This window comes from Pholcus phalangioides, unplaced genomic scaffold (genome assembly GCF_987345545.1).
Source record: "Pholcus phalangioides strain wild (caught in Gottingen) unplaced genomic scaffold, Ppha-v1.0 ptg000015l_1, whole genome shotgun sequence".
Taxonomy (NCBI): domain Eukaryota; kingdom Metazoa; phylum Arthropoda; class Arachnida; order Araneae; family Pholcidae; genus Pholcus; species Pholcus phalangioides.
Genome location: NW_028301608.1, coordinates 115715770 through 115731816, shown reverse-complemented (window position 1 = coordinate 115731816; position 16047 = coordinate 115715770). Strand labels below are relative to the sequence as shown.

Here is a 16047-nt window from a genome sequence, read left to right as displayed (position 1 = left end):
AGAGGGCCCCAGAAAAATTACTTTTCCTGTATGCCTATCATCAAGACAGCACTGGTGTTATTTAATTTCAATTGTGATAATCGCTAGTGCGGAATATTTTTTATTGTTCTGCAATGAGGTTGGCTGAAAGGGGGGAACTCGGTAGGAGCTACAGATGAAACATGGTATTCTATGTGTTGGTTTAGCGGGAAGCAATGTTCCCTCTAAGCCGGGCCCCTTCCTTTCAAACAAGCGCAACTCCAGTCTATCGCCACGGGCTATCTACAACCGATGACTGAAAGACGAGAGTGTGTATACCTAACAGTCTAAGTGTGTATATAGTGTTGTGTGTGAATTTTTAGTGCTGCCATCTCTATTTCAAATTATGAATGAAATGTAATTTAATATTTGTGCCTGTCGTTCTCTGTGGCAAGACTTTTTAATGGGGAGATCAGCTTGCATTTGCAGTTTGGAACCATAAGAAAACCAACTTCAGCTGACCACCACTGTGGTGATGGTGGGATTTAAACTTGGGTCCTTGTTATGTGAGTGTCATTTTGACCACTCGACCACCACAGCAAGCTGTGCCCCTGCTCGGCCAAGCATTTTGAAAGTGCTACACCCACGAAGTCATAGGTGGATCCAGGAGTGGGATGATGAGAGCAAGACCCTCATTCACTACACACTTGTTGGGAATGATGGATGACCCTTAATTGAATGCTTAGCACGACTGTGTCCCCAAGCATAGATGAAAGATGGAAGATCATGTCGAAATGCTGCTACCGTATTTGCCAACTACTACAGAATTTCTACTGTAAAATACAGAACTAGGGTGAGTTGTGAAAAACTGGAAATCTGGTTTTTTCCCTTAGAAACACTTTTTTTGTTCAAGGATTTCTTTGAATTCCATTATCCCATTGAGTACAAAATGGCATCATGCAAAGATCGCATCTCCAAAGAATAAATATCAAATTATGTCAAATCAACCGATTGACATAAGAAGGTGTGGTTTGTACTTTATGATATCGCACCTTTTTTGAAGATAACTTATCATGACCTAGAGTTCCTTTTGATGAATAAAAGAAAATTTAAATTTCATTCACAGATTGAACAAAAAACTCAACATTTATGTATATAAAATTGATTCTCCATCTGTCTGTGTGTTCTCTATACAAATCTACAATGCCATATCAATCTTTGCCAAATTTTCTATGTGCACCAAACAAGTCTCATCTTAGGGCAAATGCTCGATAGGATCAAGAAACTGTCCTACAAAAATGACTTTTGGAATGTCTACTTTTTTTAGTTTCAAACAATTTTTTGTCACTTTTTAATGCTCCCAGTACATGAAGAAGGTATTACTTCTAGTTTGATATAGAAAGTCTTTTTTTCTGATTGTCAAAGAAAATTGATTTGAATTTTAAAAGAAAATTTGGGGGGGGGAACTACACAGAGAGGCTTAGTTCCAAGGTTGGCATGTATGCGCTATAAGCACCCTCAGTGATCCTCTTTGTTCGAGGAATCTGTAACCACTTATGCCCAAAACAGAATGTCGCATTATTTTGCAACAGTAAAAATTCCCATAATTTCAAAACAGACAAGTCATAATTTTTTGTGTATTCTGCTTCTGGACTTCTACTAACACAAATCATGAAATTCACCACAGTTTGATGTCAGTCATTTCATGCGTGGAAGATAAAGGTCTGTGCGTGTGTGTGAAATAAAAATTACAGTGGTTCCTGAGTTTTTTATGTTTTTGCTCATTTAGGAATTTTGTGGCATCTTTGTCAGCCTGTCCAAACTTACTTAGTACAAACTTATAAAGTACTTAGGCAGCACCTTTTAAAATGCTGTGACACACTGATTGGGAATGACAACTTTATTATCATGTTCATTGTAATTTTACCTTTGAAATATCCCGTGGCACACACCTGACCAGTTTCAATTAAAAGCACTAATGCTAGTGATTGGATCAATGAGTTGAATGACCCGGTTTGTTTTTTCCCCTTTCCCGAGTGGCCAATGATTAGAAAAGAAAAGCCTATCATAGATAAGCTTCATCAACATTACCATCTCAGATTTCGCTCTTTTTTTTTTAAATATTGGTCTGACCTTTGACCTCATGATCACCATCTTATTTTTTTTTTCCTTTCTTCAAATTAGACGTCATCGAGTTGCACGATTTAAAAGTTCTTGATAATTTTAAGGAGAATATATATCAAAATATTAGAACATGCTTTGTGTTTGTGAAGCAGAAGATGCAGAATCTGAGGAGATGTGCAGTGTTGTGTGCATACCTGTAAGATTGGGAATTTTTAAGTATTAAAATTTTGTCTTATAATTGAAACTTTGCATACATGTAGCTTGGTCATTTAAGCTGGGGTTAATAACTGGATTTTTTTTCAAGTATAATTTTTTTTAATGTATTGGAAAAAGACCATATCAAAATATTGCAGTCTGCTGGGATCGAACCTGGGTCCTAGTGATGAGAGTCCATTATGATACCCACATGACGATACCAATATGGACGAGGTCCATGTGTAGTTCAGTAGTAGTAGTTACACTGTACATTCGGTATATTAACCTTTTAACGCCAAATGTTCACAATTAAGAACATCAGTTTTATTAATTGCAAATAAATATTTTTCTTACATGAAAGCACTTCACTTTTTTTTTTGAATGCATGAGATTCCAAACTTAATTTACAAATTAAAAATTTCATTCATTTCAGCTCTTATGCCATAAATTTAATTTTTTTTAAATCGCCTATTTTTAAGAAAGAATAAAATTCTATTTTTTTTTTTATTATAATGTTTCTCTTATGGACATGGGCAAGTCCAGAAAACATACAAGAAAATTTCTATCATGAATTTTATGGTGTGTGTCTCTAAATGATCAGGAGAGGAAATAACAGAAAAAAATTGGAAAATCAATTCAAATCTTAATTTGGACGGTAGACGGTTAAAAGGGCTATTGTAACAAATTTGGAGGATCCAGGGGCAAAACACTTTTTTGAGAGCCACGATTTCATATATTTGGAGAGGCAAAATTCATTATCCGAAAGGTATGTACACCTTTATACATAATTACAGGGTTCGGTAGCCTAGGTCGATAAGATACGCACTTAAAGTACCAAAGAATGTTTAGAGGTGTCCCGAGTTTGATACCCGGTTCGTCCTTGTCAGAAAACTTTCCTGACACAGGGGTACAACAGAAACGGCGACATAACCTCAGAAAAAATTGTTACTGCAGGGAGTCCTCCATCGAGGGGTTAGCGCACTAACCTCTCGATGGGTATAAAAACAAGCCTGCCATTTGGAATCGCCAATAAATTGTAGGTCCCAGTCTAATTAGCCCTTGTGTGCAGAAAAGGACCGTGGTGCGACAAAAATGATCAAATGATACAGAATTACAGAGTTTACAGAAATGCTGAAAAACACCTTAATGAAAGAAATAATTCTAGTATTGAAAAAAATAATTTCATAATTGATGAAAATTTATAATATATGAAAAAAATGGATACAGAACTACTGATAGAAATAAATTCAGAATTATATTGGGAGTAGTTTCGGAATAGTTAAAAATTCAAGAAAAAAATGAAGAATTTGTGAAAAAAATTTTAAATTGTAATTTTTCATACTTTATGAAAATTTGAAATTAACAACAAAAAAAAAATGAGTGCAGAATTATTGGCAACAATGAAAAAATATTTACATAATTATCGGGGCAAATTTCAGAATTTTAAAAGAAATAATTAGAAAAATCGGTAAAAGGAATTATTTCAAAATAAATGAAAATTCAAGTTTAATGAAAGAAGTCATTTTCAGAGTAAATAAAAGTGTTCAATAATTTGGGGAACTCTGTTTCATAGCAGGGAATACCACAGTATGATTCGATGGCCCACTGGCTTCATTAATTTAGCCCGCAATGTTTGAAAGGTTGAAGACCCCTCATCTAGGGTATTTTATTTTCCCCAGAAGATTACAAGTAAATTGCTTGTGCATCAAGAGCAAAAAAATATATATATTTGTGCATAATTGTAAAGTATATTGCATATCTTTGTAATTTATGTGTGTTTCCCCCCCATAACTTATTAATTTTTGACATTTTGAATCATTTTCAGGTGAAACGTCTTGAGAAGTTTGACAGACAGAAAATGACTGACTCGATGGAAGCAACTTTGAAGGCGCGGAAGTCTTATGACAATTTATCATCAAATGGTGGACTTGATGGCTCGTACATGGTTCAGAACGAGCAGAGTGCGTTGTACAGTCAAACGAAACAGTACATAGCTACAAAAAAAGATAGAGAAAGCTTGGTGTTATGGAAAAGGCCCATCGTAACCCTCCAGTATTTTCTTAAAGAGTTGTGTATAGGTTTATACGAATTTGGAATAAAGTAAGTAGTGGAACTTATGTCTTATGTTTTTAATATAGACTAATTGCATGCTGTTGTGTTATCCAGGAATGGACAAATCCAGAGCTCCAGGTTGCCATGGTAACTGGAAAGTCAGTTTTGTCGCCTAAAATTTTCAGAATGTGATTGTTAAACTGGAGTTTATGAATAACACAAAATTTCCTGATTTCATGACAGTGTCTCTTTTAGCCGCTGTGGTTGTCGAGTGGTCATAGTGACAGACTCGCATCGCAAGGTCCCAGGTTCAAACCCCACCGTCACCACAGTGGTGGTCGGCTGAAGTTGGTTTTCTGTGGTTCCCAACTTCAAAGTGCGAATGCGAGCTGATCTTTCCTTTTAAAAGTCTCGCCACAGAGAGCAACAGACGTACAAACAGTACAAATGTAATTCGATCAACACATTGCTTACTTCACTTCTGAAATATACATGGATGGCAGCACTGAAAAATCACACATCATTACATACGCACTCAGACTGTTAGGTACATGCACAGTTACACTTCCGGCACAACTCACTAGATAGTAAATCACCCATAGATTGCGATAGACCAGAGTTGTGCTTGGTTTGAAATAAAGAAAGAAAGTGTCTCTTTTAACATAGTAAAAGTATATAAAAAGTTCTGGAGAAGTCAAAAAAATATTATTTAAGGCCATTTTTCTTGAGATTAAAAGCATTCTTGACACCTAAAAACATGGCTGGTGCTTAAAATTGTTTTCGATTTGTCAAGCTCTGGTGTAATCAAATATCACATTAACAATATTGCCGAACAAAACATTTCTAAATATAAGTGCAGAGTATGTAACTTCCAAGTAGTTTCTCGATTGATAACATACTTAATAATTTTGAGCAGGCATATCTAAAAACTCTTAAGTGGTGCTTGATATACTTCATTGCTTTCCAAGTGTATGTTTGCAGTTGAATCGTGCAAATGTAATTGAGGTAGCCTTGTGTGAGCGACACACATACACAATATCTGATTATCATGAAGCTCAAAATATTTTTATTATCTTCCTCTTTTTGTAGAACTTCTTTCTCTGACTCATGCAGACGTTTTTTATCCTAGAATGATTTGATTGCTTGTTCTCTTTTGGATTTTCAAAAAGCATGTCTCTTTGAACCAAATATTTGTCTTATTTATTGGATACAAACATTGCCATAGGTGCCAATGCTTCGGATTTACCCAGAAGTCCTCAGATTTTTTAGCCTTATTCCAGTCAGAAACCAAATTCCTCAAATTTTTTGTATCTTTATAGAGAAGTCCCTGAAAATCCTTAAATTGTTGCTTTGCAAAAATGAAAAATCTCACAAACTTTGCAATCCTAGACTGACCATGTTTCCTAGACAAAAAAAATATATAGAAATTAGGATTTAAAAAACAGGAACTCCCTATGATGCCAAAGTATTCAATTATTGCTAAAATTGACAATGACAGCAAATAAGACACTACTGTTAGTCACAGTGGATTAAAATGAATTCTACGAGAGAGAAAAAGGCTTTTAGCATTATAAAATATGAGCGATAAATATTCACATTTGTAGCCATAAATAATTTAATCATTGTCAATATAATGAGTTGAAAAGTAATTTTAAACCTTGATTTTAGGGAAGAATAAAAATTCAAGTGTGTTTCATTGAAAACATGGGAAAAACAAGACATTCCAGTTGGGATGGCCATAAACGGGTTGCATAGTCACCTTATGCAGTCCTTCCAAAAATCCTAATTTTTTTTCTTTTTATTTGTATGATGTTTTTTTTTGGCAGTGAAATATTTTGTCACTTGACAAACTACAGATGTTTCAAGTCTGGGAATTTTCCTATGCATTCCAATAACATTGTTACTGTTTTTCTGAGGCTGCTGGGAATACATTGCCTTAATTGACAGCTATAAATCACTAATATTAATGAAGTGTAATAAATGAAGAATGTCTCTCTCACACAGACACCATGTAGGGTAGTAGTAGTATTAGAGGCTAGGATTCTCGGAAACTTTTAACATTTTTATCATCCTTAGGATTGAGATTGGAGAATTTTAATATCTTGTAATTCTTTTATTCAACCTCAAGGCTTCAGTGGCATTCTTAAGTGCCATGGAAAAATCTAGTGGGAATTCATTCTAATAATATTTTAAATGAACTGTTCATGCTGATCCACAAAGAGTCAGTTTTTACAAACATGGAAAGATTATTGATTCTAAGTTTGGATGCCATCATTCTAGGTTTGTACATTTGCACGTGTGTTGAAAAATCCATAGGTGCCAATGCTTACAATTTACCCAGAAGCTTTCCGCTTTTTCAGCCTCATTAAAATCTTCCGGTCTGAAATCTGATTCTTCCGATTTTTTTGTATTTCCATAAAAAATTTCCCAAAAGTCTTCAAATTAAGTTTTGTTTGAATGGAAAATCCCTGAGAAGAAAATACTGTGTGTCCTTGCAATTTCAGGCTGACCCTGTTTTCTCAGGAAAAATATGGGGAATCACGATTTCAAGTACGAAAAATCTGTAGTTGTTGCCAAATATGATACCAAAAGCAAGCGAAGCGGCTAATTATAGCTAAAAAAATCAGGACAGTGAAAAATGCCTCCCGGACATATATGGTCATCGATTTAAATTTCAAAAAAAGTGTCAGTTTTCCCTTTTATTTGTTTGACATGTTTTCTTTGATGGGAATGTGTCACTATGTGATAAACTAGATTTTTCAAGTCTGTGAATTAGCACCTATGCAAATTTATTTTTTGGCTGAAATTATGATGCTGTTTGCTCGTGATTGGTTCAGTGTGAAAACAATACGTATAAACACATTGCAAGCTGTGTTGCACATTGCACACAAATAGCAAGTTTAGGTTACGAATGTATAAACTGCTATAGAAACTAAACTTGTATTTTCCTTATTGTTCTGTAAACATTTATTGATAATTCACTATGAAATTTCCTCTAAGATGCATTTTAAAGTATTCACAAAATCTCTGAAGTGTAGTAGTGTTGGAGAATGATCTCTGATGAAAAACTAATTAATGAGAAACTGCATGAAATAGGTAGTTAAATACTGTATTTTAATGTGTATAAAACCCCTTTTTGTGCCAAAAATTGGGTCTCAAAAATAGGAGGGGTTTCTTATACAGGGATAGTATTATAGATATACATACCTTTTCAACTTTTTCTCCAAATTTCAAACCCAAACAATTGAGGGGTTCCTTACACATGTTAAAATAGGGTAGATTATTTTTATTGCATTTTCTTTTTTTGTGCATAGAAAAATTTGAATTTATATATTTTCGACCAATTATTATTTTTTGTAGTTAGTAAAATTTTCAGTCTTTCTAACTAATCTTTATCATAGGAGAAAATGTAAATTGTGATTTTACATATTAAAACTCTAAATGTTAATTGCTTAACAGTTCAATTATTTCCAAAAGAGCTTGACAAAGCAAAGAAAAATTTAGGACCCTAGAAAAATTTTTTAGGAGCCAAGTGCCCCCCCCCCTCTCTCTCCCATAAGAAAAAGGGAATAAAATAATTATTTTTTCATCTTTTTAGGATTTATTAACTTCCTTTTTGTATTACTATATGTATATTTGTAATGCCTTAAACTATAATTTAGTAATTGGTCATGGAAAACTTTTATCCATCAGTACCAATTTTTAAGTTGCCATGATAGCACCTGGGATTTGTGAATTGCTGTTCAGCAGAATTGTCAAGTAAATGTAAATATTTTTTTTAATGAAAAACGTTTTGCTAAAAAATGAATGAAAAGCTTTTTTATTTGGCCAAAATTTAAATGCTTATTTCAAGGATTAAGCATTATCCTTGATATTATAAATCTAAAAATCATTACTACTCTGTGCAGGGGCACAGATATGCCACCCAAGTATACCTTGGAATAAACTGTTGAGTGGTTAAAAGAAACAAACAGCAGATGTTAGTTGTTTGGTGTTATTTGATTGGCTTCCTCTAATTTTAGGATTTTGTCAGGAGGATCATTTGTTCCTCTAAAATGTGGACTTGGGACTGCTTCAACGTTATTGCTAATCAAATTAAAATTTAACTAATTTTTAATGAATTCTTGCTGTCATTTTTGCAAAGATTATGCTTGAAGTTTTGTTTTTCTTTAGTGATGCTTGCAATTGAATATGCTGGTTTCAAATGATATCACTGATTAACCTATCATGTTTTTTTTTTTTTGCTAATGCACTTAGAAATTCTTATTACCTTTCTTGCACAGCATTCTTACATACTACAAATTGGTGATCGTCTTTCTTCTAGTCATTGCCATTTGCATTCTAACATACCAGCTTGAAGGTCCTCATCAGAAAGTAAGTTATGTCAGTCAAAAAGACTCTGAACACATTCTCTTAAAATTTACTAATTATAACATTTCTCTATGAAACCTATTGCTTAGTGTGCACAGTTGAACCTCTGTGCTGAAGTAGATAGCATTTAAACAGGGTTAAAAAAATAGTTATGTAAAATACAATGAAGTTTCTTCATCAAATTTGTTTAATATGCATTAAATTATAAAATCATACAAATACTGAATAGTTTTTTTTTCATGCTCCATTTTCCTACCAAAAATACTGTCTACATGTTCATGAGGATTAGAAATGAATGGAAAAAAATCTGTATCAATTTTGGGGAGTTAGGTTTGAGATTTTGGACCAAAAATGAGAATTTAATCAAGAGATTATCAATCTTCATCAGCGTCAACCATCCATTAAAATGATATACACTTATCAGATTTTTTCATTTAAATCGGGACAGGACTACAAAAAATAATCTGCTAACTAGTTCATTCTATTTTCGGTCACCCACATTGACAGTCTAACATTAACATTGCACATCATCTCAGGACGTGTTAATTTTTTTGGACGTGGTTTACAGATTTTTGATGTAAGAAAATTCTAAAAAAGAATCGCTATGTTATGTTTTGTTGCTGTATTTGACTAATTTTCACTGCAAATGTCAAAGAATATTCTCTTTCAAAAAAACATTTTACCAATATTTTTTTGGCAGATTTAATTATTTTTTTTGATTGATAAACATGTGTTGGTAAATTAGTTAATAAGTTTGCAAGCAATGTCAAGTTAGCAAGTGTGGTTAAAAGTTGTCTAAATTTATTAATTGTTCGTATATAGTGCTTCGTCTCACAAGGTTAATTTTTGTTGCAAGTTACTCATATCTCAAAATAAAAATAAATTAGCTGCATTTATACTTTATGGAAACTTATATGCAGAATTAGTAAATATTGTTTGCGAGATAAATGCTGTCCATTTAAGCTTGTTCAAAGCACCTCAGCTTTCATTTGTCAAAGAAGCTTTTTCTTACATGTATTTGCATGTAATTTTCAATTCATTCCTCATTAATTATATGTTTATTATTTTTTATTATGAACACAAACTTTGATATGGAAGTTGGAGGGTTTTTGTGAAGCTGTGGTGCTGTGATCAGAAATTGATTATTCTAAATTTTTTTATCATGCATTTATATCAATTGATATAGTAGGTAAATGTGATAACAATGCATTTGATTGATAAAACTACCAAGAAGACTACCAAGGTCCCATACCGGTTGTTACAATAAAGTTAATTCAATGTAATATATTAGTTACTCTGTACATACAAAATATTTAAATTTTTTTAGACTTTTGGCAATTTTGTAGTAAAATCTAAAAATTATTTGTATCTTCAGGCTTTTACATTAACAGCTATACTGCTGTCAAATCCTGTTGTAGCAAACTTCAAGGAATGGAAAATTTTGTTTGGTACATTCTAATTTTAAAATAATATCCAATATATGGGAATGGTACCAAAATATTCTATTTATCTGGAGGTTCATTATCTGCAGGGTTTGCTACAGCAGGCTTCAACTGTATATTTTGGAGATTGTACAGTGTAAAACCTGTACGAAACGGAATGTCAACAGACAAATAATATTCCGTTGTAGACAGATTTCTGTTTTATAAAGGTGCAAATAAAAGCACTAATCATTGAACAGACTATTTTGATTCTGTTTAAGACAGGTTTCCGTCTCATACAGTGTCCGTCTTAGACAGGTTTCACTGTGTATATATGTTTTTTGTATTTGATTGAAATGAACTATGAATTAAAAAGGAACCTTTTTTAGATTTCAATATTGTATAAAATTCATGTGATTATAGAGATTTTTATTTATTTCCCAGTATGTTGCACGTCTTGAGAAGAAATTCTTTTGGTGTGCCTACTGGGTGGGCCTCGGTGTTTTGTCTTCTGTTGGGCTAGGAACAGGTCTTCATACATTTGTTTTGTATTTGGTAAGTTTTATGATATTTTTATACATATTTTTGTGATGCGTATGTTTCTACACTAGAATCTTGATCACCCATATATCCAACTCTTAATCCTATGCTGTTTCTTAAATTTGTGCAGCCATGAATGATTTGCAACCACAGTTTTTATTGAAGATTATTGAAATTTTTTCAGAATAAGGTGACAGATATAGGAACTTTATGGTTGAAGCCAAACTAAAACTACTCCATCAAATTTATGAATTTTTTTTTAATTGTATACTTTCTTTTTAAGCCTTTTAATTAATTTTTCTCAATATAAAATTCTTATGCTTGCTTAGCATGCTTTCTAGTCTCTGATCATTGTTTCTCACTATATTCCACTGCAAGTCTCTTGATTGATGCAATATTTTTGAGCCTCTTAATTGTTGCCATTTCTTTTCCCGTTGATACAAGAACTCTTTCATTTATGACAGAAGCTTGCCACGCTGCTACTGGGAAAGGGATAATAACTAACTGACATTGGTTTATCCATGTTCTTTGGTTGATACTGATAGAGGCTCTGTTGATTGAAGTTCTAACTGTGTATCAGATGAAAATTACTCAAATTTCCTAATTTTTTAATAAATTTCATGTGAATTTTTTGTTAAATTGTGTGTACATGTGTAATGTGTTTCATTTCTGCTGTTTTAGGGCCCACATATAGCATCAGTGACATTAGCTGCTTATGAGTGCAGTAGTGTTAATTTTCCTGAGCCTCCATATCCAGATGAGTAAGTACAACTGTAATGTTGAAAATTGTGACAGTATAAATGTGATTCGGTTCTTGTCTATTGAGTTTAGTTTACAGTTATTATTATTATATTAGAAACACTGTATTGAAATATGGGGGTCTGTTAATCACCTGATATGTTTACTTGTAGATTATTTTCATTTATAAAGCTTGTTTTCTTTCTGGAATGAACACATCTCTGTCCAATTTGCTATAGGTAAATTTACTACAAAACCGTACATCCAATGTATTTATGGTGTCAAATTGTGTTTGTTTTGCATTCATGCTGCCATTTGTCTTCCATTTTCTGAAGTAAAGATGGAAATGATTGAATTTGTGTTTTGTCAGTATCGTGTTGTAGGTCTGCCTGCTCTCTACAGAGAGACTTTTTCAAATGGGAGACCAGCTCGCCCGCGCATTCGGGCCTCGAAACTGTTAAACCACAGAAAATCATCTTCAGCCTATAATAGATAAATTACCCAGTAATAGGGTAAATTTACTATAGGTTTACTCACAAAAGAGGGAGTCTTACTGGAATTTTAGAATGCATGTCTAAAAAATGTGTAATGTGTTCAGTATAAGCTAAGATCTACTTTTTCATTTTAACGTTCAGTGAATAATAGCATAAAAAAGAAATTAACATCTCTTGGAAAAGCAGAGCTGCCATATGGAGTGAGGGACTCGGTAAGTCCTTCACAGATTATGAACATTGGAAGCGAATTGGTATTTACACCTTTAGATTAGGAAAACTTTAGAAAATCCATACTTCGTTATTTCTGTAATTAAATCCTGGCTGTTTTTTTTTTTGTTTTGCATGTAAAGCCAAAAGAAGGGTAAGCCAAACAGCAAACATGTATGAAACATTAAAATTTATATTTCAATCTTTAAAAAAAAGTCACAAACACTGCTGCTATCATTAATTTAATGCAAAAATGATGAATATCCAGTTTGTTTTTTAAAATGATTAAATAAATATACAGTGACAAATGTTTCAATAGAAGAAATTATTAGTATTCTGAAAATAAAATGTTATAAATAGTAAAGAATTTATAGTAGAGACTTTATTTTAAACAGGACCCACACACTATAACACCAAAGAAAAATACTTTCTACATATTATTCAAGATTTCTTCATGTGTGTGCTTTTTTAAATGGTATATTATTCTGTGATTTCGTTCAGAATTGGTATTTTTCTCTTTTTATAGAATCATATGTCCAGATGATGATAGCAATAGCACTGTGGTAACTTTATGGAAAATTATGAGCAAAGTTAGATTGGAAGCTTTTATGTGGGTAAGTAAATTGCTCACATTCACACAGGTTATACTACTTTCAAGAAGTTGAGGGTGTAGAAAATCCTATCTTAATTCTTCTGAATGTTTTATTTTAAATTTAAAAAATTGTGTGAATTTCAACTTTTTTCTGTCCCTGTAGTGTTTTTTTTTTTTTTTTTTTTTTTTGTCCATGTTTCTGTTGTAATAATTTACTGAAATGAAGTATAGAACTACTGTGTGTTTGAAGGAAAGAAAGTTGTTTTATTGACTTATTTGTGAAAGAGATTCTGTTTGAAGAAATTGAATTTTCTGGATGTTAATGCCGAAATTGATATTTGGAAACCTTTTCACACGCATTAGTAGCATCAGCACTTCATGCTATTAATGCGTGTTACAAGGAATTGAAAAGTGTGTCTGTGGTGTATTGGTTAGCGCACTTGCCCGGTATGCAAGGGGTACCCAGGTTCGATTCCCGGAGGAGGCAAATCACTTTTCTTTCCAAATATGAGTTTCGGCATTAACATCCAGAAAATTCAATTTCTCAGTATATAACAGGCCGAAAAAATACCATCTCTTCATTCTGCTTGAAGTTCTATTTCAAAAATGCTATAACACACACACAATTTTTTCTTTAATATTTGCTTGATAATGTGGTCACTCTTTTTAATTGTCATCCCTTTGCCATTTTATGTGAATCTATAGAGATTTCATCAGGAAATTCTTGAGCATTTTGGAACACAAAATGTTTGGTTATTCCAAATAAATATGAACTATAAACTGATTTGATTAGGAATGATTGCAATTGCAAAAAAAAAGATGTATATAAAAGTAATTGTTCATGTTTTTTAATATTTTTATTTTTAGGGTGCTGGCACCGCACTTGGGGAACTGCCACCATATTTTATGGCCAAAGCAGGTGATTTAAAAAATATTGTAGTTTATTAGGCTAATGTATTTTCAAACATTTTTTTTCTCTCTTATGTTGATTTTCTAAAAGCTATGTTATTCCTGATGTAAATTCTACAACTAGAAAAATGACAGATTGTGAAATGTATGATGTGCGCAGCCGTATTTCCCAAAAGTGGGCAATATCGCCTCCTGGTGAGCAATGGAATGGACCTTGGGGGGGAAGCGATAGAAGCTACAGGTATAACATAGGATTCTATGGGTTCGCTTGAGGTGGGGGAGGGGCAATGAGAGAAAAAATTCATTAAGTAAGAGGGCGATGGAACAAAAAGCTTGGGAAACCATGATGTATAGCAATAATAGTAACAACAGTAATGACGAGGAATTACCCACCTCTGACTTGGATGGCTTCTCGATTGACAACAAACCACCGGGCAAATTAAAATGTGTGTTAATAAATGCCAGGAGCTTGGGTAATAAGAAAGATTTTTTAGAAACTATGATAGTTGTGGAGGGCTTGGATCTTATAGCCATTACAGAATCTTGGGCAAACGATGGGGATGAATCTTTCTTACACATCTCGGGATACGATACTTTTTTGAGAAATAAATCTGATAGGAAAGAGGGTGGAGGGTTGATATACGTGAAATCACGTTTGAAGGCTAGAGAGTGTAACGTGCAGAGAAGTGATATTGAAACCATATGGGTTGAACTTGAGCACAAAAGACGTCATAAACTTATTGTTGTTGGGGTTTGTTAAAATCCACCGAATAGGGATCCAAACTACATCGCCAAATTGCATGATGAAATTTCCTACATATGTAAGCGTAAGAGGGTTCTCATACTAGGGGATTTCAATTACCCAGGTATTGATTGGGAGAACCTTTCATCTGGAAATCAGTATGAAAGAGACTTTCTTAAGTTGGTGCTCGAAAACCTTTTGTATCAGCATGTATCAGAAGCCACTACGGGTAGTGCTATTTTGGATTTAGTTCTTACTAGTTCTGAGGATCTAGTTGAACATGTTTCAGTGGGGGAAGAGTTTTCTTCCAGTGATCATCGTATCGTCAGATTTCACTGTAACTTTTCCTCGGGTAAGGTTGATAACAAAAGACTGGTTCCTTGTTTTCGGAGAACTAACTTTGATGTTTTGAGAGGAAGGTTAGCGGAAGTTTTCAAAGACCGGTTGGAATCAGTAGGGGTGGTAAGTCAATGGGAAGAATTTAGTACGAAGCTGTCCTCTGTTTTGCACGACGTCATACCCTTTGTTCGAAAAAAGCGTGTTTGTACATTGCACCCTCTATGGTTCACGGATAGCGTGCGGAACCTTTATCTTGAAAAGAAAAGGGCATTCAGAGAGTATAAAAGTGGACGAGGTGACCTATCATTGTTTACTGATAAGAGAAGACTGTTGAAGAAAGCGATAAGGGATAGTAAAAAGCAAGTTGAATCTAAGTTGGCAGATAAAATTGGCTCTGACCCAAAATCATTTTTCGATACGTCAATAATGGATGTAAGGGGACAGTTGGCCCCCTCTCGATAGGAGTCTCTAGGGTAGAGAGCAATGTAGGCATGTGTAGTGCTTTCAATGACTTTTTCGCGTCGATTTTTAATGGAGATAATGATATTCAATGTACGGGTATTGCATGGGGTAATAAAACCCTCAACGATATTCAAGTAGAAGACGTGGAGGTCCTAAATCTTCTGAGAAATGTATGTGCAAGCAAAGCACCAGGACCAGATGATATCTATCCCAGGGTCCTCAGGGAATGTGCTAATGATTTGTTGGGGCCAGTCGCACAGATATACAGGAGTAGTGTTTCTGAGGGTATCGTCCCAAGAGATTGGAAACTTGCTAACGTTGTTCCGATATTTAAGAAGGGTAGTAGAGAAGCGGTGTCAAATTATCGTCCAGTGAGTTTGATGAGCTCCCTCTCGAAAATTTTGGAAATTATCATCAAAAGGCAGTTTGTGAAGTGGATAGACGAGAATAATGTATTGTTGATAATCAGCATGGGTTCAGGAAGGGGAAGTCATGTGTTACTAACCTCCTTTGCTTTTATGATCACGCGACTAAGGCTTTGGGTAAGAGCAAAAATGCAGACGTTGTTTACCTTGATTTCCAGAAGGCATTCGATCGGGTCCAACATGGCAAACTCTTGAAGCGTTTACACGAGATTGGAATTGGGGGCAACTTGCTGAATTGGATAGAATCGTGGTTAAGGGATAGGTCGCAGCGAGTTATGGTGAACGGGGAATTCTCTGGTTGGACAGACGTCACAAGTGGAGTTCCTCAAGGAAGTGTCCTTGGCCCCATACTTTTTTCACTTTTTATTGATAAACTCGATCAGGGTATCGATGGGATTACTAGCAAATTTGCAGATGATGTGAAGCTAATGGGGGTAATCGGGAATAAAAGCGATAGGGAGTTGCTCCAGACCAACTT

At 34.0% G+C, this 16047-nt stretch overlaps 1 protein-coding gene across 4 annotated transcripts in view; it reads left to right on the top strand.

The window, feature by feature from the left end:
- Tango5 (Transport and Golgi organization 5) overlaps nucleotides 1-16047 on the top strand; it is a 63085-nt gene that overhangs the window by 22955 nt on the left and 24083 nt on the right. For 3 of the 4 annotated variants that reach the window (XM_089245234.1, XM_089245237.1, XM_089245236.1), the window contains 6 exons: nucleotides 4103-4377; nucleotides 8613-8703; nucleotides 10566-10676; nucleotides 11343-11422; nucleotides 12627-12714; nucleotides 13560-13611. In XM_089245234.1, coding sequence (XP_089101360.1) covers nucleotides 4103-4377; nucleotides 8613-8703; nucleotides 10566-10676; nucleotides 11343-11422; nucleotides 12627-12714; nucleotides 13560-13611 — 697 coding nt within the window. Of the gene's footprint in view, nucleotides 1-2115; nucleotides 2279-4102; nucleotides 4378-8612; nucleotides 8704-10565; nucleotides 10677-11342; nucleotides 11423-12626; nucleotides 12715-13559; nucleotides 13612-16047 lie in introns of those variants that run through there. The other variant, XM_089245235.1, reaches the window with a different exon arrangement.